This window comes from Hemibagrus wyckioides, linkage group LG26 (assembly GCF_019097595.1).
Source record: "Hemibagrus wyckioides isolate EC202008001 linkage group LG26, SWU_Hwy_1.0, whole genome shotgun sequence".
Classification (NCBI taxonomy): Eukaryota; Metazoa; Chordata; class Actinopteri; order Siluriformes; family Bagridae; genus Hemibagrus; species Hemibagrus wyckioides.
Genome location: NC_080735.1, coordinates 11,339,376 through 11,366,942, shown reverse-complemented (window position 1 = coordinate 11,366,942; position 27,567 = coordinate 11,339,376). Strand labels below are relative to the sequence as shown.

At 37.2% G+C, this 27,567-nt stretch overlaps 1 protein-coding gene across 1 annotated transcript in view; it reads left to right on the top strand.

Annotated features, from left to right (window-relative positions):
* sorcs3a (sortilin related VPS10 domain containing receptor 3a) overlaps nt 1-27,567 on the top strand; it is a 241,544-nt gene that overhangs the window by 152,059 nt on the left and 61,918 nt on the right. Inside the window, exons 5-6 of the mRNA XM_058381182.1 lie at nt 23,063-23,136; nt 24,887-24,951. Coding sequence (XP_058237165.1) covers nt 23,063-23,136; nt 24,887-24,951 — 139 coding nt within the window. The remainder of the gene's footprint in view (nt 1-23,062; nt 23,137-24,886; nt 24,952-27,567) is intronic.

The following is a 27,567-nucleotide window of genomic DNA, read 5'->3' as shown; positions in this document are numbered from 1 at the left end:
AGAGACCAAATTCTCAGTGTTTCTACCCCCTCTCTGTTATGCTAATAATTGGACTGGCTTCCCTAAATTGCCCCAGGTGTGAACATGTGTGTTTATGGTTCTATTCAGTGTTTCTGTGTTTACAGATATTAAATGAATGTGGCAAGCTGATGTAAAAGGGCCAAGTTCTAGATGGCAAAATCATGATTCTGGATATTTAGTATATGTAAATTTCCTATTGTGATTTTAGCTACATTATAGAATTATAACTTACTTCTCTTTATGTAAATTGATCAAATTAGTAGTGGATTAGTGTTTGAAAAAAATGGACACATATATATATATATATATATATATATATATATATATATATATATATATATATATATATATATACATATATATACATATATATATATATATATATGAATTATGCATTTTAGAAGGGTCAAGAATATCGTCTCAAATGTACCACTTACATTCTTTACTACATTTATGGCATTTGGCAGACCGTCTTGTCCATTGTGACTTTTATATAATTGATACAACTGACCACTTGAGGGTTAAGGACCTTGGGATTTAAACTCACAAACTTTTGGTCAGTAACCCAATCTCTTAACCACTGAGCTACCACTTCCAAGAAGTATACTATATATACACTTATAGTAACTGGAAGTATAAGCCATTAGGCAGATGACATCAAACACACATTACAGTATGTGATGCTGCTAGCTTTAGCATTAGAATACTTTAAATATTTTAAATGTTGAAAAATAAATCACACTAGATGGCTTATTTAAAACACATCTGCCAGATGTCTTGTCCACCAGAGTGTTGTCAGCCATCAAGGTATCTGCTAACCCTTCCCTTCTTTAGCTATGTAAGCTAAAGCTATGACTGCTGACTGGAACATTCCACACTTTCGGTTGAAAAAGTACATTATCTTTCTTCTTGTGGGAATTTACAGTATGCATACACTACTCACACTGTATATTCTAAAAAATGGCATAGAATAGTGTACAGGTATGTAATTTGGGGTATACCTTGGCTTTAATGTGTAATGAACTTGAAGTTCACTAGGTTGATCAGCAGTCCATTAATTGGTGAAAAGAATTGGCCAGAAAAACTCTAGTACTCCTTCAGACCTTTGAATATGGTCACAGATCAGCAGAAAAAGGTCAACATGAGTTCACCATATTATTTGTTTTGTTTCTATTTTTTCTTTTGTGTGTTGTCCTGGCTGTGCAAATGAAGGGTCGCTTGGCAGTGGATTGCGGTAATGGCTATGGCAGCTCCATTGAGCCACTGGTAGATAATGGTGAAAAATAACAGAATAGAAAAACCCCGCCTCAAGGACTTTTGGCTCTCAGGGTTTTTTCCCCTGCCTTCTAATTACCTGAGTTAACCGAGAGTCCAGGACAAAAGCTCAACAGCATTAGAGCCTTGTTATGTGAAAGGCCATCTCAGTTATTCACAAACTAACAAATGACTAAGACAAGTCTCTTGTGCTTTGTCAGGGGGTACTGCATAACAGGAGTAAATACATGGAGCATAACAAGAGAAACAACAGGAAATCTTCAGACTAAAGTCTCTTGAGTTGCACTCGAATATTTAACTGAACGTCCTCCACTCAGCATGGAGCAAATTAACATATTTTCTAGCAGTACCAGTCAGTGAACAACAAAGACGGGGAGGGCTTGACCTTCACGCTGACTTCCAGAACGGATGTGTTAGTTTACTGTTTTATTCACATCAAGGTCTTCTTATTATACGTGCTCTAGTGAGAAGGTGCAGGAGGCATGATTTGCATATGGACTATTGCTTCAGGGGTTTAGTTTAGGTGCTTTTAAGCTTTTCTAGAAAAATCTTGCATTTTAGTTTAATGAGAGAGTGCCAGAAAGAAGAATGGAATCATCTCAGTAATAAAGGAAAGTAGTTTACATGTAGCAGTTGAAACCTTCAGGTATTTTGTGTTATCTAAATGAAATGATTACGATAGTAATAGATAAAGAATTATGATTGTAGCATTTTAGGTTTAGACCTTCTCTATCAAGATTAAGATTTTGATTAATTCTGGAAAACAGGACACACTTATGAGATTTAGTAAGGGTTGCATAGATGAATTGATTAGCCTCTATGCCTAATCCATTCACACTGTGTAAGTTTTTTTGTTTTGTTTTGTTTTGTCTCTTTCTTTCGCAGTTCAACTTTATTTGTGTATTTATCTCCTATTTTAACGTAATTCCCTAAATAGTTATATTTGTTGTTCCATTGTAATCAGTTCTAGAGCCACAGGTTGCAGTATTGTTGGAAATCTTTCTGGATGATCCAAAATACTGCAGTTTCACCAGAAGTAAGATGACTGAAGAAACTGGACACTAAAATCCAGGATATAGTCATAGAGAAAAAGACACTCTATTGTCTAAACATATGTTGGACTATTATACTGTGTGTGCAAGAGACACTTGAGACAATGTGTATTCCCAATTGTTGAGATATGAAAAAAAAAAAAAAAAATATAGCAAGGGCAAAGCATTGTGACCCTGGAAAACAGATACATGTCCATACTGCATACTGCATGAATAAGCAAAGGAAAGCCATGTGTTTATACTGGGATCATGAATGCCACTCCTCACAGCCTTTGGCAGCTCTAAAGTTGGATTCTTTAGCCAGTGAGCCAGATGAACTGGAGTGGGGTTTACATAAACTAGAGCTGATGTTGAGAAAGAAAGAAAATTCACAAAAGACACAAAGGTTTAATCCGTTTCTCCACATAGGAATCAGACAGCACTAGCCACGACCTTGGTAGAAGCTACGACAGACATAAGTCTGCACACCTCTGTTAAAATAGACAATATGTGACCCAGAAAAATAAATATGTGTACATAATGCATGAATTTGCAACCTGGGATCAGGAATAAGAAAACAAAGATGAATTGGTCTTAAAGTGTAGTCCGGGTGGCCATGTTTGTAGGTCCTGTGAGTTCTGGGAAATGGACTTCAGTATGGATGATTAAGTTGATCCGACAGCTACGTGCTGAGAAAGCAGTATCTGATCAGGTTCTTCTCACATGCTACAATTAATAGCAATTAATAATTGTGTCAGTCTAGCAATATAGACCCATATAGATCCTGAATATCCCATATACTTAGATCTGCAATCCATGACAGCAACCTGTCATTGTCATTTAGACTCGTCAGCACTATTAAAGTCTCCTCCATGAGTGTTGTCTTCTCAAATCACTAAAAGGTTTCATGATTAAGTACCATGTTAGATTGTTAGTGGTGTTAATGGCCATGTCAATGGTCTTTTTATTAGCTTGTTCATGAACCTAGCACTGTGAATAGGCAGTTAGCTGGAAGTAATTCCTAATAAATACTCACTGTGAAGTTTTACTAGAAAGAAGTAACACTTTGTTTGTGAAAGAAACTACAGGAAATGCAGTCAACACCTTGGATTAACAATTTTAGAAAAGTCTCAAAGACCAATTAAAGTATCCTACATCCAAATCACCTCACCGCAAGTGGAAGAAAAGGGTTTAATAAATTAGCTAAAGTAACCGGAGCTTATTTCTAATGGTTTTCTCAAGTGCCTGTGGAGGGGACAGATAAAAAAGCACTTAACAGGTGGAAGGCAACCCGAAAAGCTTCACTGGTCTGCAGGAGGTTTCCAAAAAAAAAAAAGTGAAATACCACTTCCGATCAAAGTAAAACTACTTATTTCAAGATTCACATGAAATGCCTTGGGTTATTTTTTAGAAGATTTTTTCCCCTATATTTTATTTTTGAAAACAGATGGACAGTCTCTTGCATTAGAAGCTCATGCTCTGCATTCATATTCATATTGTGAAGTTTAACAGATGGTGCATGGTGGGTAAGAAGGGTGAAAATGAAAGACTTCAAAACAAACTAAAAAAAAATGATGTGATGCCATAAAATACAGCCTCTGCCTTCTCTCAGTATCGCTTGGTATTAAATTCAACTTTGGTTCATAGCCATGTTTAATTAAAGAATTGCACAGTGGCTTTAAAAAATAAATAAATAAATAAATAAATAAATAAATAAATAAATAAATAAATAAATAAAAAAAACATACTCAGGATTTAGTAGTGTGATATACTTCAATAAAAAAATAAAATAAAAATAAAATAAAATAAAATAAATGCCCCCATATATTTATGCCAGTGCAGTGCTCTTGGCCTATGATATATTTTTCCTCTTTTCTATTAGCGTTACACTGAAGTTAACATGAATTGATTTCCGTGAAGGAAGGGCAGGTAGGAGATGCCCTCTGAGACAATCTTGGATGCATTCTTGTGTTTAGAATTCTGACATTTCATCTCTTTTTTTTATCGTTACTTATTGCATTTGGTAGGAAATGTAATAAGTGACTTAAACTTTGCCCTCTTAGACAATAGCAGTCAGCAATGCGTGTGTGTAGAAAGAAATGTGTAGAGAGATACAGAGGCAGAGAGGACAAAGCGAAGATTTACAAGCAGATTAAATCTTGTTTTTAAGATTGTTTACAGCCCTAATACTTGGCAACCCCTGGAGCTCAAAAATAGGAGGATATTCCAAAACAAAATAAGGTTTAGATATTTGTTACTACATTTTTGTGTGGAAAATTCCACATATTCATGCTCAGTGATTAGTATGAATATGTAACTGACTAGTTTTTGAATTATCTCAAGTACAGTCAAGACTTTATGATTAATAAAACAGCCCACATCTCAACAGTTCATAGAAGGGGACTATCTGTTGTGTGTGTTGCCTTTGAGATTTAAGAGGACAAATTGATGACTAGATAAATCGAGGGGGAAAAATATGGCTAGGCATCTGGTTAGCTGCTTAGCACAATGAACAATAGAGAACTATAAGAGTTGCTTCATGCAGTGGAAGAGTACCTGAAAGTCTTTCTCAGACTGATCTTTTTTGGGAATGAAAAAAAGTAAACTTCCAGTAAAGTGTGTGCTTTTTTTGGTTTTAAATAACCAAACAGGCCCTGAGAAAAAAGAGCCTGACTGTTATGCTGTGCAATTTTAACAGATGATTCATGTTGGGTAAAAAAAAAAAAAATGGAAATGAAGGTGTTCATGGAGCCGAAAATATAATCTTAAAAATAAAAAGTGTTTCTTTCTTCACTCTCGGAAATTAAGGCACTAAACTGTATTTTTTTCTTGTCACGGAAGAGGTACTCTCAAGGGTCCATCCTTTGTATATTTAGTGTGTTTCTTTGAGGTGCATGTCATCTAGCTTTAATTAGCTTTTGAGAGAAAGTTGTAACAGTAAATCAAAGGTCTTAAAGCTTCAGTTCATTTATTTAATGATTTTTATTACTTATTTATTTATTTTTATGATAGATATGCAATAAAGATATTCAAATGGGATTTAATTGCTATAGTAACAGAAGGAAAATTACAGAAAGGATTTTGTAGATTAGGTGCTAAATTTTGTACAGCATGGAAAGAATCAGTGGTAGAGAAGAAAAGATACAAAGGTCTTATAATGCATCCAGGTGTTTCACATCTGGCATCCTTGGTGGTCAGGATGTGTAAAATTTAAACTGGTGACTTAGTTGGTAAATGCAAAAATGGCAAGTTGGGAAGTTTGGGCATATTGTGGTGATGTGATTGGTGATGTATGAAACATCATTGTTTCTCAGGAATTTTGTGGCCTTTTTTTTTTATATTTCTTTCCATACAGATTTCCTCTTTATTTCAGTTTGTAGCTCTATTTCTATTCAGTCTTTACTTCTTCTTTCTATATCTGGAATGTGTACCAGAGCCATTGACAACTCTGACATTTACTCACACAATCAGGTACTGCACTATGTTACCATTCAATGCCGACAGAATTCTGAAGCCCTAAAAGAGGCCCTGTTTGGCTTTATAAAGATGTATTTCCTATGAAACACAGACATGGTTATTCAGCAAGTAAATAACACAACATGAAATATACAATGTTGAATCACTACTTGTGCTGATTTCAGTTGAGGAATTTGCCACTATACTTTTTTTTTTTTTTTTTGTAATATTCCATACATTTGAAACAAAGGTTAAAACACAAATGGACCAGAAGAAGTCTAATATATCTTACATCACCCTCAAGTTATACTTATCTGATTTATTCCATGTTTTGACTACAGCCAGTTTTGAGTTTGTAATAATCTGTCTGAGGGAAAGAAGATTATAATGTGGATTCCTTGCCTAAGGAAAATGTCACTGAGGTTCCGGGAAAAACTTCACCATGTCTGATGTGTTTTTTACCACAGAATCTCAGCCACATCAAATGCAATCACTCAAATCTCAAAAATTATACCCATAAATCCATGTACCATTTTGCAAAATATCTTTCAAAGATACTGAAGAGAATATTACCAGTTTATTCAGTAATGTAATGAATATCTCATATACAAATATCTTGTGTTTGTACAGTTTGTATATCACAAACAGGTCCTGAACTAATGCTTGTTGAAGATGTAGCATATGTAGTTAAGTGCACTGGTGCATTTGGAGTACAGACACAGCATAAAACGCAAGGATTAAATTATGCTAAAGGCTCTTGAAAGTTCTACACTGACTTTGTGACACTTTGCTGCAGCACAAGTCAGTAACCCTTATATGCACATTTATGAGAAATATATTGTAAAGCACAACATATTCATCCGATAAGGCACAAATACTTGACACAAGATGTAGGAAAACCTTCTGTCCATGTCTGTTAATTAGCATTTTACATATGCCCTCTCTAGAAGCACCATTAGCATATATTATCCTTACAACCAGTGAGCTGCTGATGAGCCTTATGTACATAATTACATGTAATTTGATCATCAGTATGAAGTAAAAACACACAGCTATGTGAACTGAAAAGCCTGTTTTTAGAAATGCGGAGGTTAGAGACTCTTTCCGTAAGATGATTTTATAACGCTTCAAAAGATAGTTATTGACTCAGCCTGGGTTAATTTAGAAATTAAAAAAAAAAGCAGAGTGAATATCTGTGGTGAATTATTCACATTTACAGAGATTTGCCAAACAAAATATGATTTTCACCTAGAGCTGAACTGCTTGAGAATGTCTAGAGGATACATTAGCTGCTAGAGGTTTGCTGGTATTGCACTTTTCAGGGATTGCAACTTTGCTCAAATGTCCCCAAACAGCATTTGGGCTTTAAGTGGAGAGTAAAACTGATGATAGTTTTGCCTCAGTCCCTTAGATATCCCTTAGATATCCTCACATGCTACATTCAAACTCAGCACAAGCCTTTCCTTGGGTAGAAGTTGCTTTGTTGGCAAACAGAAGGGAAAAGTTAAGGGGAAAATGTAAGCAGTTAGCTCACTAGCTGACCTGAAAAAAAGTTATTTTAATTTTAAACCTGTTTTTAACAGGTTCAACAAACAGGTTAAAAGGAAACATTTCTCCTACATTCCTTCTCTAAAACAGAGTAAATCTAGCTAACTATTATGTAGAAAAATGTCTAGCCATTAGCATTATGGCTACTTTTTGGCTTGATAGCTGTAACATTAGCTAGCCTCTGACAGGCAAAATCATGCCTCATTATTATACTAGGATTAAACTTTAGCCATGGTTTCTGTCTCTTTTAAACCTTCAGTTAATATTTTTGTACCTTTTAATATCTGGAGAGTTGAAAACTGAGGAAGTTTAATGTAGCTATGCGAGCTGGCTAACACTAACTAGCTATCATTTAGCATTATTCCAGGCTACCTGGCTATAGATAGCTGACTAGTTACCCCAGAAACCCTTTTCGTGAGCAAATCTATAAGGAAAATGGGACAATGTTTTGTAATTTGGTTAGGTTTATAAGGCATGAAGCTTTTTTTTTTTTTTTCAGTCAGATTATTAGTGCATTATTATGCTACATATAAATAGTTGCTTAAATTATTTTTTAAAGAATAATTTGTATTTGCTCAGAATAACATTTTCAAGCGCCACTGCTAATTTTCAAGACACGGATTGCACCAAACAGGTGCTAGCACATCTGGATAAGCCCAAAAAGCCTAGAGGATTATGTGTATTACATGTCTGCAAAAGCAGGTTCAGAAATGAAATGTTGTGCTGTGGGAAAAAGGGATCTTAAAAAAGATAGACGATGAAAATTGTTACTGCAAGTTTATTGCAAGTGGCATGCAGTGCTTTGTCAGAAAGGCGCTTCAGGGTCAAGTATATATCTCCTAAATGGATATGAAACACATTCCTATTTTTCAGGTCTAGCGACAGGTAAAGCAAAGAAGAAAAAATGTTTACTTTTCTCCTAATACTAAGAACAACACTTGGTTGTTTCATTTATTTAAAGCTTCCTGACAATTTTTTTTTTCAGTCGATCCCCAGGAAAGCTTCGCTAGCAATGCAGCCATGTCACTGCAACTTTCTCTTTTTTCTCCTAAATATGCAAACATTGTACCAGTTAATCTCTGCTAATGATGCAAATACATGCTGCTAATTATTTCTCACACTATCTTTGCATAGCAAAAATGCCACCCCCGAAAGCTGTAGGGACGTTCTTTGCAACAAAAGAATGTGGGAAGAGGGAAAAAAAAAAGTTATCCGTTACGCACCAGTTTTAGCAGCAGCCTTTGCATAAGTGTGGATGAGTCTTCCACGCTGGAGAGGTTCGGGGAGATTAACGGGGTGTAATATGCTCCATGTCTAATAGGAGCCAGTGGATTTGTGCGAGTTAAAGCTTAGCATAAAGGATCATCTGTTTAATCCTGAAATAACACCTTTTTATACACAGCCACACTGGCTGAGTCATATTGAAAGGCCATATGTGTGGCATGTCTGCTATCCAGTGATAGATGAACTCTTATAAAGGGTAGTTGTGGGAAATAATAGGCATGTTCAACTTCAATGTCTTTTTGTCTAAGGTATAAGGATCTCTAATCCTTTCTTTAAATCTTTATCTTATATAAATTTTTGAAACACTTTTTAAAACTCTGCTGAGTATAGACTTAGACAAAGGTCCACTCAGATTTCTTGCAATCACATACCCTAGACCCAAAATAAATATTCTATTGACTTCCATTATTAAACGTCAACCTACCACAGTCACTGGTGTTGTTCTACTTTAGAGCCATTAGAGACTTGTATCCTCATGAGTTGTCTATTTTGACTCAGCCAAAACAAAAGGGTAGTTAAAAACGGCTATGAATCATTGAGTTAGTGGGGAAGGTCAATTCATAGCCTTCTGGCACAACAAAATCCGAACTACATTCAAAATACAATTCCAAACAAGAGACACTGTTTCTGAGCTGTAACCCTGATCAGGGAAAGACTGCATCAGATTCATGCATGTATGTATGTATCTCTATATAAGAAGGTTGCTTAAGTGGTAAATCACGTGCCATGTCACGTTCATTCATTCATCTTGGGTAAGTGGTCAGGTATCCTGGCAGGGTCAATCTGATTTACATGAATAATTTGAATAAGGACAACTACATGATTCAAAAAATTAGTCAACTAGTTATCAGTTCTATAGAAAAACTGCATCTGGCACTGTAGATTTTTATTTGTGCTCTTCACTTAACAACTGTACACAAGCTACATTTTCAGCTCCACTGCTTTCTTAAATAATCTGTGGAATAAATGAGTTTAAAAAATCCTCTTTAAAATGACATTATTTCCATTCCTAATCCTTAATCCTGTGGATGAGTTGGGAGCTGTTTAAAAGCTGAAAAATTGCGTAGGGTGGCACAGGTACTCCTTATAACATAATGACAGGTGAAGGATGTGAGATCTACAACAGTGTCTGGAAGGTTTTTTAGCCATCCTGCATCAATGGAGTCCACAAAAAAATGTAAAAATTCTGGATCGGTTTCTTTGAGATCGCATAGCCATTGACTTTAAACAAGCCAGATAGGATTGGAAAGTGATATGCAACATGCAGCTATGAAAGCACTCAGCACTGGTCACAAAAGACTTCACTGGATCACAGGGCACAGATTTTATTTCAGTTTTATTAAGCTGTTAAGGACAACACAACACTGTGGGTCCTGTGGGTAACTTAATTGCCTTGAGAGACGGCTTCAAGCAAAACGATTTCAAAGGGTTAATGATCAATTAAACAAAGACTTTTTACAGTGTAGTCTTGTGTAGCTGACTGAAGAATTGGCCTCATCCTGTTTGAAATATTTTAATGCTAACAATTTATATTTCCTTACCGTCTGCTAGCATTTTTCACACCCTGACTAGTCAACATTGATTCAATAACTGCATTTGAAATTATCAGGAGCAGGTACAAACCTGATGAAACCAATCTATCCATTTTCATATACCATTTATCCTACACAAGGTCACAGGGTACTGGGAAGGGAACTTGGGGCACAAGGCAGGGGACAATCTGGATAGGATACCGCAATCACAAACACACTCACACCCCCAGACAAATTAGGGATGTCAGTCAGCCTAAAACATATGGCTTTGGACTAGGGGAGGAAACCTCCAAAGCACAGGGACAACATGTAAACTCAGTGCATTTAGGGAATCGAACCCCCAGCCCCATAAGTGTGAGGTAAATGTGCTAACCACTAAGCCACCTTACAAATAAGTATATAATATGAACAATAAGTAATATTCATGTATTACACATAATCTCTGAACCATACATAAGGTTTGTTCATGAGTCAAGTCTGTGCACAGGATCAGGTCTGTTTACAAGCCAGCGTATATTGTGGTGGAAACGTTCAACCATGTAGCTGTCAAACGTTTAGCAGTAATGTGTTAAATAGCGGAAATGTGTTAATAAGTGAAGTTGTTATTATGTGTAAATAAAGAAATATAGTACATGGTGTGGAGGGAATTAATACAGCCAATATTTCATTTGATGACTAATTGCTTTTAATGAACAGGCGCCTGTGTGAACAGAATGAGCTCATTTGAATAAACGTGTGCAATTAAACAGCAGTCCATTTTACATGTGGTCAGTTGTCATATCCCTAACAATTGGAAAATTGCCAAAGCCACAAAAGTCCTGTGTAATGTGCTGAATTTCTTGTACTGAATTATGAGTTCATGATGTACTGCATGTATGGGCTGTGCTGAGGGTATTTAAAGCTGAAAAAAAAAATATTATTGAATAATTAGTGATTATTATTCAATAATAAATAATTAAAAACAAACAAATAAATAAATAAATACAATACAATAAAATTTGTTTTTTTAAAATGTATCCCAAATTGGGTCTTGTCTTTTGTTACTATTTTGTCATAAATCAAGAATCTATGTTGATTAATTAAAAAAATAAAAAATAAATACTGACACTTTAAAATTAGTCTATTTTTTTGCTGGTAACAATAAATAAAGTGTTAATTGTCTGGTTTTGGACAACTTTTTTGTTATAAATGAAGAATATCTATGTTAATTAATTAAAAAATAATAAATAAATGCAGGAAGTTCAAAATTAGTCTATTTTTGCTGGTAACACTACTTTATAAAGTTCAGAGCATGAATTGCAAATAACATAGAGCTCATTTACATGCTCATGTTGGAAAGCATGTAAAATTACGTGCAAAGAAAATGAACTGCTCAGAGTTTAGCACATTGAACATCCACAAGTAACTGGCTTTAGGCTTGTACTCAAGTTTTATATTTAACACAAGGGTTTTCGGCACAGAATGTTGCCAAGCGTTTGAGAGGTGACTTCTCAGTGACCTTTTATTTTCTGGAATATTATACAATTTTTCATTTTTTGATTAAAAGGTCAGGTTTTCTGGCTAGAAACATATCCTGGTATATTCACATATACAGTATGTAGTATATTTAAGACAGTATTTCTACTATAAAGATAAGATTTCTCTATAAAAATATGGTTTGCTTTGCTTTTGTTTTGAGTTTTTTCCTTTTCGAAACTTTCTGACCTCACGTCTACAGGGTTGATTCTGAGAAAACTCACTTGGCAATGGCTGAACTCTTGAATTTGTAACTCTCTTCCTTCTAGACTGTTTTGTGATTTTCTCTCCTCTCGCCTCACTAAGCGCATCCTGTAGTGAGCTGGTCCCAGCCTTGAGGTTTTGTAACATGGAGTTACCTTTACTGTTAAGTCCAGACTCTGGTCCAGTTCTTTTATCAAAGCATTTCTCACTTCAGTGCTCTTGCAGATGGTTTTATCTGGAGCCATGCTTCAATCATGTCCCACATGTCTCTCTCTCTCTCTCTCTCTCTCTCTCTTTCTCTCTCTCTCTTTCTCTCTCTCCTTTTCTCCCTCCATCTCTCCCTCTCTCTTTCCTCTCCTTCTCCTTCCTCTCACCCCCCCAATACCCCCCCCCCCCACACACACACTCTCACTCTCAAATTCAAATGAGCCATGTTGTCATGACTGTGTTCTAGGACAATGTTGCCAAATCACCAATTATTACACATTTAGTACATTTTAGAACAATAAAAGCATTTAAAACAAAAAAAAAAAATTGTATATGTGGGCACATTTACAAAAAATAAAAAAAATGATGGGAAATAAGTGTTCATGGAAAGTAATGAAAGTTGCAGTTTTAATAGAATTGACTGGATGGTAATATAGAGTTCCTCTCTCTCCATCATTTCTTTGTCTCTCTGTTTTAGAAAAAAAATAAACAAACAAAAAAACTAATACTTATTTCATCATGCTTTAACTATGATCAATATATTATTAGTGAGCCATTAAAACTTTCTAATGATTCTCTAATAAAAGTTCTACATCCAATTTCTTGCTTTGGAAGAAAAAAACGTGACCGAATGGATGTATTTTTATTTTTATGATTATATTTCAAGGAACATTATACATAATACCAGTAAAGGAAATGTCATTTTATTAAAATTTTAAATTGTGTATCTAAAACGTAACATGCACATATACATATTCAGACATATTCATGAATATTAGTGAATGTATTATCAATGAGACATAAAAGGCACCCGGCTGACAGTTTTTTTTATAGTTTTTGTTCCAGAGTAGGCGTTGACATGGAGCATTGTTCTTGCTAGCAAAATGTAGCTAAAAAGGAAACTCTCTGTTGCTACAGCTCTCATCTGGCTGCATACAAGTCAAAATGATTTACAGCGCTGTCCATAAATGCATCAGGAATTTATGGCTAACTTAATTAGATGGCATAAAACTGAATTATGGTAATGGCCTGGGACAGTGGAACAATAGTGCTTGGTTACACATTTCCATAATTCTATTACTCTCTCTCTCTCTCTCTCTCTCTCTCTCTCTCTCTCTCTCTCTCTCTCTCTCTCGTATTAATGAGTATAGCTGATGAATATAGCACCAGTGTTTTTAAAATTTTTATTATATATATATATATATATATATATATATATATATATATATATATACATACATACATACATATATATATATATATATATATATATATATATATATATATATAATTCTTAATTTGAAGGTCTTTAACAGCTCTTTTCATTTAGTTTCTATATAAGCATTTATCCATCACCTAAATCTAATCACTCAGTGGCTCATTTACAGAATGTAGTATAAACTATGATGCAGTTTAATTAATCTAATAAAGTCTAATACCCGTTATAGCACATTATCATAAGTGATGCCTTTCCATTATCTATTTAAACCAAATATGTTCTGCTGCTGCATCAATAGCATTAACCGTAGCCGTCTCCCAGATTAAGTGTCCACATCTTTCAGTTAACGTCAGTGCCGTGATGATAATTGAATGCTAATGAATGTTTTAGAGCAAATAACAGGCTGTAATCATTTCACCATGTTTCGCCATTTGTCTGGCTGTTTGTGAACGTGGTTTTATTCAAACCAATGCTGCTAATAATCACCATAGAGCAAGCTGTGGATAATGAACTGTTTTGGAGTCAAAAGTCAAGCTAATTCTACACTCTGTCGAGCAAATGTAAACATTGGGGTTTTCTAAATCACTTAAAACCAAAGCAGTGATATGCCAAGTACAAAATCGAGGTCTGCATATTTCTAAATAATTGACACTTTTGCTAAAAGAATATTAATGATAGTTTAGGAAAAAGAGATATGAGATGATCTTGTAAGATACACTATATTGCCAAAAGTTTTAGGACACCCCTCCAAATCTTGAATTCGGTTGTTGTTTTTCAGGGGTTGGGCTTGGCCTCTTAGTTCCAGTGAAAAGCCATAAAAACATAAGGCATTCCTTGACCGTTGGCACAAACTTTTTTGGCACAAAGTGTTTCCTTAATTTGGGATTTTGTATAGAAATTTATAGAGGGATACACCAGAGACATGCTGCATTGAGAATGGACAATCACCTAGAAAGCAAAATAATTAAGGATAATGGTTTATGTGAAATGAATGAATTGTGTGATTTGGATGTGATTTACACTATATTGCCAAAAGTATTCACTCACCCATCCAAATAATCAGAATCAGGTGTTCCAATCACTTCCATGGCCACAGGTGTATAAAATCAAGCACCTAGGCATGCAGACTGTTTTTACAAACATTTGTGAAAGAATGGGTCGCTCTCAGGAGCTCAGTGAATTCCAGCGTGGAACTGTGATAGGATGCCACCTGTGCAACAAATCCAGTCGTGAAATTTCCTCGCTCCTAAATATTCCACAGTCAACTGTCAGCTGTATTATAAGAACGTGGAAGTGTTTGGGAACGACAGCAACTCAGCCACGAAGTGGTAGGCCACGTAAACTGACGGAGCGGGGTCAGCGGATGCTGAGGCGCATAGTGCGAAGAGGTCGCCAACTTTCTGCAGAGTCAATCGCTACAGACCTCCAAACTTCATGTGGCCTTCAGATTAGCTCAAGAACAGTGCGCAGAGAGCTTCATGGAATGGGTTTCCATGGCCGAGCAGCTGCATCCAAGCCATACATCACCAAGTGCAATGCAAAGCGTCGGATGCAGTGGTGTAAAGCACGCCACCACTGGACTCTAGAGCAGTGGAGACGCGTTCTCTGGAGTGACGAATCGCGCTTCTCCATCTGGCAATCTGATGGACGAGTCTGGGTTTGGCGGTTGCCAGGAGAACGGTACTTGTCTGACTGCATTGTGCCAAGTGTAAAGTTTGGTGGAGGGGGGATTATGGTGTGGGGTTGTTTTTCAGGAGCTGGGCTTGGCCCCTTAGTTCCAGTGAAAGGAACTCTGAATGCTTCAGCATACCAAGACATTTTGGACAATTCCATGCTCCCAACTTTGTGGGAACAGTTTGGAGCTGGCCCCTTCCTCTTCCAACATGACTGTGCACCAGTGCACAAAGCAAGGTCCATAAAGACATGGATGACAGAGTCTGGTGTGGATGAACTTGACTGGCCTGCACAGAGTCCTGACCTCAACCCAATAAAACACCTTTGGGATGAATTAGAGCGGAGACTGAGAGCCAGGCCTTCTCGTCCAACATCAGTGTGTGACCTCACAAATGCGCCTCTGGAAGAATGGCCAAAAATTCCCATAAACACACTCCTAAACCTTGTGGACAGCCTTCCCAGAAGAGTTGAAGCTGTTATAGCTGCAAAGGGTGGACCGACGTCATATTGAACCCTATGGATTAGGAATGGGATGTCACTTAAGTTCATATGCGAGTCAAGGCAGGTGAGCGAATATTTTTGGCAATATAGTGTACATCAAAATCTTTTTTTTAAATCAACCTTAAATGGACTGTTCATATTCATAAAAAGGTCATTTTCACACTGGACACATTGTTGAGCCATGGATCATTCCAGAGAATCCCTGCTCCTATTGGAAAGAGTATCAAGGGGCTGACCTCTGCTTAACCAAGGTGTGGCCCACATGAGTTGTGAAAGCTATGCTGAGAAACGTGATTGATTCAGCTTGCTTTATTACTTCTTGTTTTAAGTTTCAGTTTCATTGTCAGCACAGGAGATGGAAAGCCTTACTGATGAACCTATAAAACCAGATATTCATATGACCACTGCAGTGTACTTATGTGACCATCCATTTAAGTGTTCCAAAGGAAAGATCCAGCCAGAAAAAAAGCAGACTTAGAAACCAAGTGCTAACCATTTTGTAAACCTGTGCACACAAAGATATGTATAGAATTATACAATCCATTCACAGTTCAGAGAGAATTCATTTACTAGCCCAGAATTGGTCCTGGGTGCAAACTCGAGCGAGAAAATGGTCTTTACCTTATCAGCTCTGAGTTTTAAGGAAATTTGCCCATTCATCCATTCATTTTTAATACCTACACAGGGTCACAGGGAATCTAGAGCCTATTACACCCTGCACAAGGACACCCTTTTCGGGGTTCCAACCCATCGCAGGGCACAATCACACACACTCATTCATACACTACAGACAATTTAGAGATGCCAGTCAACTTACAACGCATGCCTCTGAAAGGAGGCAAATGTACTAAGCAGATGTTTATCCATATTTTGTATTTATGAATTTATCTATAAATTTGTATTTTTGTCATGAATAAATGCTAGAAAGAAAAGGGTGGCTTGAAGGTGCTAGATTTCATGTGAATCCAGAGTAAATCTAGGTATCATCACCCCAACAGAAAAAAATGAGATTGTGATTTTGAGTAATATTATAACCCAAGGATATTTTGAAAATAATGAAAAGGATCAGGCCAAGAAACTGGTCCCTGTGGAACACCATAACCACTGGAGCAGCAGCAGACTTGTGTTTGCCGACGGCAAGAAAATGATGCCGGTTAGTGAAATCAGATATGATTAGCATGAACCATACTAAAAGAGCCATTAGGCCGTGTATTTGGCGTTGAAAAAAAAATCTTTATCTATGTATCTTTTTTTTTTTTTTTTAATATCAGTGGATAGGCAACTTGACACAGTGATAAGCACATGACTGATGTGTTCTGCAAAAAGGCTTGAAGGTTTGGCTCGGTGCATTGCACTATCTCGGCTCACTCTGTCACTCCTGTCTCGAATGCTCGATCATTTTCTACAGTAGGAAGTGGGTCTGAAGGTTTAAGCACGCCATATTTGATTTCTTACACTAAACCATGGGATTTTGGAGTAATCTCACAAAGCTTTTTTTTTATTTTTTATTTATTCTTATTCACAATGTTTCTCATAATAAACTGTAAACTCCACATTAAAAATAGCACATTTAGAAAAACCTGTACAGAAGGTTATGCCAATTACTTTGCTATGCAGCTAAGCATTATTTTCCTCCTTGAAAAAAATCTGATAAGTAAAGATCTAATTAGTTCATTATCAAGCCTTTAATACGCACCAAAAAACATGACTCTGTGAGTCTGTGACCTCTTGGCACTCAAGCGGTCAATTCTTATACTACTAATTCAAGCTAAAGGACTTCTTAATACCTTTTCTTTTCCAGAGAGCACAGCTATACAAACGTGCACTGTATACCATACATTTTCCATTATAAATCCATTACTAAAATCCGTCTTTGTCCCACAGCAGCCATTAGCAGGCCTTCCTTTCCCTCTCTGTTGGTAGTTGCCTAATGCTGGCAGTGGGTCCTTGCCTCCGACTGGTGATTTATTGATGTAAGTGGGGAAGCTATGAAGCTCACTTTGTGACAGCCCCAAAGCTTTTAAAATTGAGCACGTCATTGGGCTGATGAATTGCCTGCAGGTTGAGCTCGCCCAGTGCTCTGATACATCAACATAGTGCTTATAAGCGCCCCTGCGGTCCAAGAGCATCAACTGTGACAGAGGATAGATGAGCTCTGGACTTTCAGTCAGCTTGCTTCAATCTGGATGGATTGCATTAAACATGAGAGCCAAAACAATTGATTAGGCAAAGGATGTGATAGTAATGGGACCCATCATCTGATCTTGCTCGATATTTTCCCAGTGAGGAAGGGGGTTAGGGAAAAAAAAAAGTTCTTTCCTAAGCAAATGTGCTGTTAAATTTGTCCAAGTTGTCACATTAGGTTCCAATGATACTTAATATACCAGAGCTGCATATATCAACATTATATATTTCCTGTGTTTTTATCTATTCTACCTCATTTCCCGTTGGCAAAAAGAGACCTGGTGCTTTTTATTGCTTTAGAGCTGTAGTACTTTTCAAATAGTAACTGGAACAATGTTAGCCGCTAATCTCTCCTGAAGTTTCACCCAACACCTGTTTGCTAGCCTGAGGGTGATGGATATACCTCCAGTGGAACCCGCTATAATCGGAGAAGCCATTTATAATAATCTGTATCCAGTGATTAAATAGGCCAAAGCTGAGCTCAGTCTGTGCCTCCTCACTGCGTGACTAAAATTACAGCACACGCAGAGCGTTCCGAAGGGAGACGGAGTAGCATCAATCAGCGTAATAGGAAAAGGAACAGGCCTCCGTCATTAATTGTGCCTGGGCATGCGGAAAGCCAATTAGAGCGCTGGAAATTAGGTTGTGTGTAACGCAACATGGATGGGTCATGCTAGCTTTCATGCTAGGTCGTGTACTTTAACACCACATAACATACCTAAGCATCTTATTGGACAAAGGTGGAGTTACTTTACTGTATGTAGAGTAGACTCATTATATTCTTTGAACTTAAATCAACCTTTCTGACATTTACTTATGCCTCACAAAACAGGGTGCAAATCCAAGTCCAAGACATTTTTATCCAGAATAAAACATGGTGGAGTGACTGGTTGTGATGCAGCCTGACAGATAATATTCCAGTAACAGCACGTCATGAAGTGGTTTATTCCTCATTTAAAACAGCAATGGCAATTATGAATTAATGTATTAATTAAAGTAGGACAACAAACAAGCATCTGTAAAACAAGCTGTTTTATCGGTCCATTTCTAGACTTTTGTCTTGTTTCTGACAAACACACCTTCTTTTCTTTCCACCACTCGATGTTTTATTGTTGTCTCCAGCAGGAGGATCTAAGTCTTGGAAGGCTCTCTTTAAAAAATAAAAAAATTATATTAATTTATGCTAGTTTAGAATACATTATCTGTTTACTCTGAAAAATAAATAAATAAATAAATAAATATATAAATAAATGAAATTTATGCTTGTTAAGAATGCATTATCTATTTAAAAAATAATATTTAAAAAAATAAATAAATATAAATTTTAAAAATAAATTTGAGTTGTGCTGTTAGACAAAATTAATCAACTACTTCTGACCAATCAAATTCCATCACTGCAAGCTTTGTGGTATATTATCAATCACCCAGTCCAAGAATGAATGACCAAAGTTTAAATTCTGGAAATCATTGCTCTAATTTTACTTCCTGATGCTTCAACGTGAAGACACACTTCAGCACTATCTTAAGTGCTGCTCTGTTCTTGGTTTAATAGTTTGCTTTGTAATTATACTGCTGCATGTTGTTAAAGCCTTAGATTAAGCCTCTCCGTTTCTATATTTACATAAAGACATTACAATGTGTCACATAGTTGTCATCTACTGAGCACAAATAATTCCTTTATCTAATTAGAGACTGTGTAGAAAAAGGTGGTGCTGGCATCCTGATTTAACTCTTTGGAAAAGAGGAGAAGTAGTCAAGTGGCCGCCTTAGAGGATGGAGTGAGGCAGAAATCATGGCTGTAAATCATGGGTTTGTCCTGGACAGAATCCGCAGTGGAGGCCCGTCTCATCCATTAGGAATCCCTCAGAGAGCATCTCACTGGAGGTTCGTCCATTTCAGTGTGTACTTGTAGCTTAGCATGTCCACTTCAGGACCATTCAGAAATGAGAATTGATGTCTCCATGTACAGGGCTTGAGGTCTTGGCTACAGATATTAGAAATAAGGACTCGTTTCTCACTGTGGATTTATGGGTAGTACTTTATATCCTCAGGTTATAAATGATTATATGAGAGCACTGTTCAGACAGGACTGAAAGGAATTTGGGTGGAAAGCAAATAATCATATATTAATGTGCTCATTTCTGTAGGAACTATGTACACTGGGACTTGTAACAACTATATATATATGTATATATATATATATATATCTATATATGTATATACATAAATATATATATATATATATATATATATATATATATATATATATATGTATATATATATATATATATATATATATATATATATATATATATATATACACACTATATTGCCAAAAGTATTCGCTCACCTGCCTTGACTCGCATATGAACTTAAGTGACATCCCATCCTAATCCATAGGGTTCAATATGACGTTGGTCCACCAAGGCCTGGCTCTCAGTCTCCGCTCTAATTCATCCCAAAGGTGTTCTATCGGGTTGAGGTCAGGACTCTGTGCAGGCCAGTCAAGTTCATCCACACCAGACTCTGTCATCCATGTCTTTATGGACCTTGCTTTGTGCACTGGTACACAGTCATGTTGGAAGAGGAAGGGGCCGGCTCCAAACTGTTCCCACAAAGTTGGGAGCATGGAATTGTCCAAAATGTCTTGGTATGCTGAAGCATTCAGAGTTCCTTTCACTGGAACTAAGGGGCCAAGCCCAGCTCCTGAAAAACAACCCCACACCATAATCCCCCCTCCCCGAAGCGCGATTTGTCACTCCAGAGAACGCGTCTCCACTGCTCTAGAGTCCAGTGGCGGCGTGCTTTACACCACTGCATCCGACGCTTTGCATTGCACTTGGTGATGTATGGCTTGGATGCAGCTGCTCGGCCATGGAAACCCATTCCATGAAGCTCTCTGCGCACTGTTCTTGAGCTAATCTGAAGGCCACATGAAGTTTGGAGGTCTGTAGCGATTGACTCTGCAGAAAGTTGGCGACCTCTTCGCACTATGCGCCTCAGCATCCGCTGACCCCGCTCCGTCAGTTTACGTGGCCTACCACTTCGTGGCTGAGTTGCTGTCGTTCCCAAACACTTCCACGTTCTTATAATACAGCTGACAGTTGACTGTGGAATATTTAGGAGCGAGGAAATTTCACGACTGGATTTGTTGCACAGGCGGCATCCTATCACAGTTCCACGCTGGAATTCACTGAGCTCCTGAGAGCGACCCATTCTTTCACAAATGTTTGTAAAAACAGTCTGCATGCCTAGGTGCTTGATTTTATACACCTGTGGCCATGGAAGTGATCGGAACACCTGATTCTGATTATTTGGATGGGTGAGCGAATACTTTTGGCAATATAGTGTATAAATATATACACACAGTGCCCTGCGATGGGTTGATGCCTGATGACGCCTGAGATGGGCACAGGCTCCCCGTGACCCGAGTATAGATCAGATAAGCAGTACAGACAATGAAATGAAATGAAAAATATATATATACAATATATATGGAAAAAAATAAGAGACCACTGCCAAATCTCCAGATTTGAACCCTATTGAAAACCTCTGGAATGTCATCAAGAGGAAGATGGATGGTCACAAACCATCAAGCAAAGCTGAGCTGTTTGCTTTTTTGCAAAAAGAGTGGTATAAAGTTCCCCAACAGCAATGTGAAAAACTGCTGGGGAGCATGGAGCCAAAACGCATGCAAATCGGGGTTATTCCACCAAATACTGATTGAAAACTTAATGTTATTTAGCCAAAGCATTAACACAATTTGTTTACAAATGATTTGCATTTTGTTTTATTTGAGTTATTAAAGCTCTGCAAATACTGCATGATCTTGGGTTATTTTGACGTGTTGTCATTTCCTTTAAATATACACTCTAAATAACAATAGTTATATTTTGAATTAATGAGAAATATTGTCAGCAGTTCACAAAAAATGAAACAAAACTGTTCATCTCACCAATACATGCGCCTGTACATTTTGCAGTAGTCTCTTATTTTTTTCCAGAGCTGTATGTATATATATATATATATTTTTTTTTTTGTATGTTGTTTTTCTTCAAACTCTACATTGATTTAGCATTTATGGAAGGAGTCTCTGGTGTCAGTGCTTCATAACACTATTTTCTGTAATACTTTTCAAGACAAGCAACTGTTGAAATTTTCAGAAGGCTGGTGAAGGATGTTCCACGACATTAAACACATTATAAGAGGATAAAATGAACAACGTTTCAATTTTTGTTTTGTAAATAAGTCATTGTTAGCGTTGTCAAATTGCAGTGTGTAAAGCCGGAAGGTGTGTATGGGTAAAGAGGAAAGTTTGGGAAGCAGGCAGAATTTAAGCAGAGCGCCAGGCTTACTTCTATTTTTCAGCAGCATCTTGTAGTGCACTTTCAAAAAACAAAAACAAAAACAAAAAACAGGGACCATTACTAGCTTGCGGCTTTCGCCTAGTTCAAGGTCAAGATCATGCTCAGTGTGTGGTTGTGAGTGTGTGTGTGTGTGTATGTGCCTAGCAAGCTCTACCAGCTATGCCATACTCTCTCTGTCTCGCTCTCTCTGTCTGTCTGTCTCTCTCACGGCAGCTGCATTCAACAAGTGACATGAATTCAACATGGCTGCTCACAGTATCAGCACGAAACAAAGTCACACCTCTTACCTGAAAAATGTTCCATTATGCTGTTTGCCTTCAATCTGAATATATATATATATATATATATATATATATATATATATATATATATATATATATATATATATATATATACACACACACACATTTTTGCTTGTCCTATAATCTTTAACACTGACTATCCGGTTTAGAGAGTGTAAATAGAATTCATAACTCAGCTCTCCAGCTTGTTGCATCCACTTTTTTTCCTCTGCTTTGTAGCTCCGAGGTTAAAAATGCCATCAATCCAAGTCCTGATTTCCCATCAACATATCCGAGCTAAGCCGAATGCAGTGTTATTTTGACACACTATTAAAGGAAGCTGCCTTTAATTATAATCCAAACAGCAAAGCACTTATTTTACTGCACATCACCTTTATTTCTTTTATAACCATTTTTGAAATGTCAGCTGCCCCATCTGGCTAAAGTATATATCTGTCTATTAATTAGAACAGCCTGGCTTTAATGATGTCCCCACAACTAACTGTGAGGTGTGTGCTTTATGGCCCAATTCCTGAGTTTCATATACCATCTCACCTCATTGGTTCGAGCTTTCTGTTGCTATAATAAAATCTAAATCACACTGGCTAATTGGATTTAATCAGAGAAAGTGTAGTGAACTGGAGAAGAATCTAGCGTCCCGTCGCTCTGGGTGAACGGAGCACGCAGGCTTTAGTGATAGGATTTTAATGATCACTGCTTTCTCCTTTTTTTCTCTTTCCCTCTCCTTCTTTCCTTCTCTCAGCTGTACAGCTCATTTGACTTTGGACGGAAGTGGCATCTCGTTCACGAGCGAGTGACCCCCAACCGCTTCTATTGGTAGGTTACACACCTCATGACACATTTCAGAATGCAATATCATGCTCAGGTTATTGCAAACACCATCTCAGCAGAGTGATTCTCATGCAGCGTAAACACAAATTATAGGATGTGTCGCAAACTGTCGGATTGGTTGCAGCTTCGTTGTTTGAGTGTTTGAGGTTCGGCATGTAGGGTTTGCAAATAGCTTGTTTTGGGGTTTTTTTTTTACTGACAAAATCATGACTTTGTAATATTTCTTTCTTCTTCCACTGGGCTGAAATTCCATTCCATCTAGACTGACTCTCTTGCCACTAAGAGGTTGAAGGAGAGAAGAAATGAGAGAAAATTTTGCAAGTACATCACACTAAAAGTGTGAGTAATAAGGCAAGGCTATGAAGTTTATCCTTCACTCATTCTCATTCTCTCTCCTCCGAAGTCTGCCATCTTCACAAATGGATGATGGGGACATTAAACGTCTACATTATGAGGTGACTCATGCCTCTGCTTGTATATAAAGACTAGTTTCATTACACCGCAGCAGCCTAAATGTGTTTCATCATTTTTGATTCCTTTTTTTTCCATACGAGTGAATGCAGCAGTAGAGCATTTACACATTTAATGACAGGCGATATACATGCTTCATTGAGAGAGATCAGACTCAAGGAAGACCTGACCTTTTATACAAAAGGCTTAATGTGTATAAACCCATTGGGGCAGTTGTTTGTTCAGCTAATCATGGGGTAGAATGGGGCAAAATGTTGGTCTCGGTGACTTAGACAGGGACATGGTTATTGGTGCCATATGGGCTATTTTTTTTTTTTTTTATAAACTGCTTACATTTTGTGATTTTCACATAACATGCACTACAGAATGGTGGCAGGACCCAACAAAAACATACAAACACCTTTGTGATCAAATTTGAGTTGAGTTTTGGTTTGAGCTAACTGTAGTGATGCAATTAACGACCTTTTACAACCGTGGTAAGCTGAAAAGCATCTCGGAATGCACAATATACTGAAACAGCTCATTTGGTGAGGTTTCCGCTGTTATATGCTCTTATAGTGACATACTCACCCCACACCACCTTATTATTATTTTCCTAGAATGGCAAACCACATTGAATTATACACAATAGACATGTGTTTTCTTGTAAAAGTAAAAAAAACAAAAAAAACAGGGTGAGTGGAGAGAGAGACAGAGGATAAAAAACCAGGGTAGAGTTAACATATTGGAAGGTCTCTCACACATACACACCCACTGTGTTTTGTCCATTTGGCACAGCAAATTCCAACATCTCCAACTGACTAAAGACCAACATTGAAAGATTGGGCCACTAGCATCAACATGGGAATAGTTTTGGAAGTGTTTCAACAACCACACATACACACACACAAACATAAAGCGGGTATTATTTTCATTTACACACACACGAAACACAGGCACCATCATTCGCATTTCCAATTATACTCTTTCACCTGGTATATATACTCACACACACACACACACACACACACACACACACACACACACACACACACACAGAAATTAAAGCTCCTCTTGCCGTAGTGATAAACAACAGTGCAATTCCATTTTCCCGTCATGAGACATTTGGGGAAATGGCAGTGCATAACGGGGAGCAGTCGGCTTTTATTGCCACTGCAGAAATAGAGCTAAAATAAGATGTCTATTACCGAGAGTGTGTTTCTGACCCCTCTAAGGTAACTCCTCTTCTTATGTGTGGTTTATGAATGCTGTTGTTCTGCTGCAGGTCTGTAAGTGGGCTGGATAAGGAAGCCGATCTGGTGCACATGGAGGCGTACACTTCTGATGGACGTAAGCCATTTTCTAGTTTTTATTTTATTTTATTTTTTTCAGCACTCCTGCTGTCTTTCTTTCAATTTTTTCTTTTTTACTTTAACTTTTTTCCATTTCTTCTTCAATCCTGCCTACAGTATTTCATGCAAAATTCATGAATAGGAATAAGGACAAAAGACAGTTTGGTTGCATTTCAATACACATACACATATAAAACAAATGCAACTACACATATTTCAGACTTTTCCCAAGTTTTTATATTAACTCAGATGGGACACTAGTCTATCACGGGCCACACATACACACACTCCCATACCCACTCCTACACGTTCCCCACACTCACCCGCATATCCCCCTCCCAGACACACCCATGCCCACATACACACACCCACACCCCCATAACCACTTCCAAACACCCCTCCCCCCCACACACACACACCTTAGCATGTTAAGATGTGTGTCCTGAATACAGTCAATTGACTGTTTCTTATAATAAGATTACAATTTACTAAAAGTAAAAATTTTTAAGCCTAGGTATATTTTACTATAGCTCAGGATCGAGTAGTATAGAAATATAGAAGACAATAGATCTTTATAATGTATGACTGGATCTTGACCTTTTCACTGCTGACATCACTTCATCTTAACCTACTTTTCATGCTTAAAAAAGCTTTCTACAGCAAATCACGCATGCCTGTCTGGTGAGAACCATAGTGATGATGATGATGATGATGCTCTTTAAAAAAAGTGGAGGCCACAAATCAACCCCGACTATGAATATATTACATCCATGAGCTTTTAACCATCTCGTTCATCTACTTTGTCTTGGCCACCTTTCACTCAGAAAAAAAAAAAAAAACTGCAAGTAACTTCTTACTGAACACAGAGTAGTAAATATCACAGCAAAAATCCTCTCTTATCTCAGTTCAATTCCATTTTTATTTGTACAGCGCTTTAAATGGACATTGTCGCAAAGCAGCTTTACAGGAATATAAAAATTCAGTATAAAAATGATGCAAGAAAGAGGAAACACTGGCAAGGAAAAACTCCCTGAGACAATATGAGGAAAAATCCTTTAGAGGAACCAGACAGTTGTCTGTTACTCAAAGCAATTTACTCCAATATTTATTTATTTTTTACATTTTTTACAAAGTTAAAGCTGCAGAATTTGTTTGACACATGACTCGTGCATGAGCAAATAGTGTTTTTATGTCTTCAGGATAATCATTTCAACTCCTACGTGTCACTCATCACATCAGCAATCAAATCAACACATGGAGAAAATAAATTAACCTTATAATCTTAAATATGCACTTACTATAAAAAAAAAACAAGTATTTAGACTTTAAATTAAATTAAATTAAATTAATATTTCAATTTAAGACTAGATTTATATAATAAAGTGAAGGAAGCTGTTTAGTGGTTTATATATATTTATGTAATAAAGTGAAGGAAGGACTGATTAGAACTGCCAGCTCATTTCAGGTGATGAATTTGTGCTGTTCTTTCACATCCTGTCTCTGCTGTCTGTATATTTTTCTCTACTGTATGTCTACTAATGTCTAGAATCACGCCGTCTCCCTTCACTCTCCCTTCTGCTGTTATTTTCATGCCATTTTCCTCCCTTCTCAGTGAACTATCGCATACCTGACATTTTCTTCTTCTCTGATTAGCAGAATTTCACTTCAACCATGTAAAATGCCCCCCCCCTTCTTTCACACACACACACACACACACACGTCTCACACCCTTCTCTCAGTCGCTCGCTTGCTGTGTGAAGAAAAGCGGAAGCCAATCCCCTTTTCCAATTACTGAAGGAAATATGACTCTCACCCTGACGATCAGCAAGCTGACGGATATATTTCAAGGCAGGGGGGAAAGGGGTAAATCCGAACCCCTTAAACATCAAGGTTGCTGGACTGGATTATCTTGGAGATAAACACAGCGCATGATAACTGATTAATACCACCATCAGTCTGTTTAATGTCAACCTTACAGCTCTTCATAACTCTGAATGTCAGTTAGTCAAAGCTCTTCATATTTTAGGCTCCATGTAGAGATGCAGAATAAGCAAAGGGACAGGAGAATAAGTAAAAGAAAGAGGTTCTTGAAAGAAGTAGGCGGCTGTGTTTTTAAACTTACTGTGACGGTGTGGATTTAGTGGAGGAGGAAGTTCAGAGGTCAAAGTGCTGCATTAATGACCAGAAAGTTCAAATGCAAGTCACCTCAGTCTCAGATTGGATTGTAGTTTGCTTCAAGTGAGTTTTGAGGAATGAAAAATCACTTGAAATCACTTATTAATTATGGGTGGTCTGTTCTATTTTTAGCCCAAGCTTGATGGCACGACTTCCTGTGTGTACCCTTGAGATAGAATGCTTGGCTTGGGTCAGTTCTTTGTAAGCAGCCATACAGTTTACATACGCTTCGTATTGGAAATATTGGTCATATTTTTGGGTGGCTGGAACGGATTATCTGCATTATCTACATTATTTCTTATGGGAAAATATGTTTCGCAATACAAATTTTCGCCTTTAGAACTCGCCTCCATAATGCAATAAATCCATATGCCGAGGTTCCACTGTTCTCAGATTTCCACAGAATGGATCTGATTCATCATGCTTTCAGTAAAGTGGT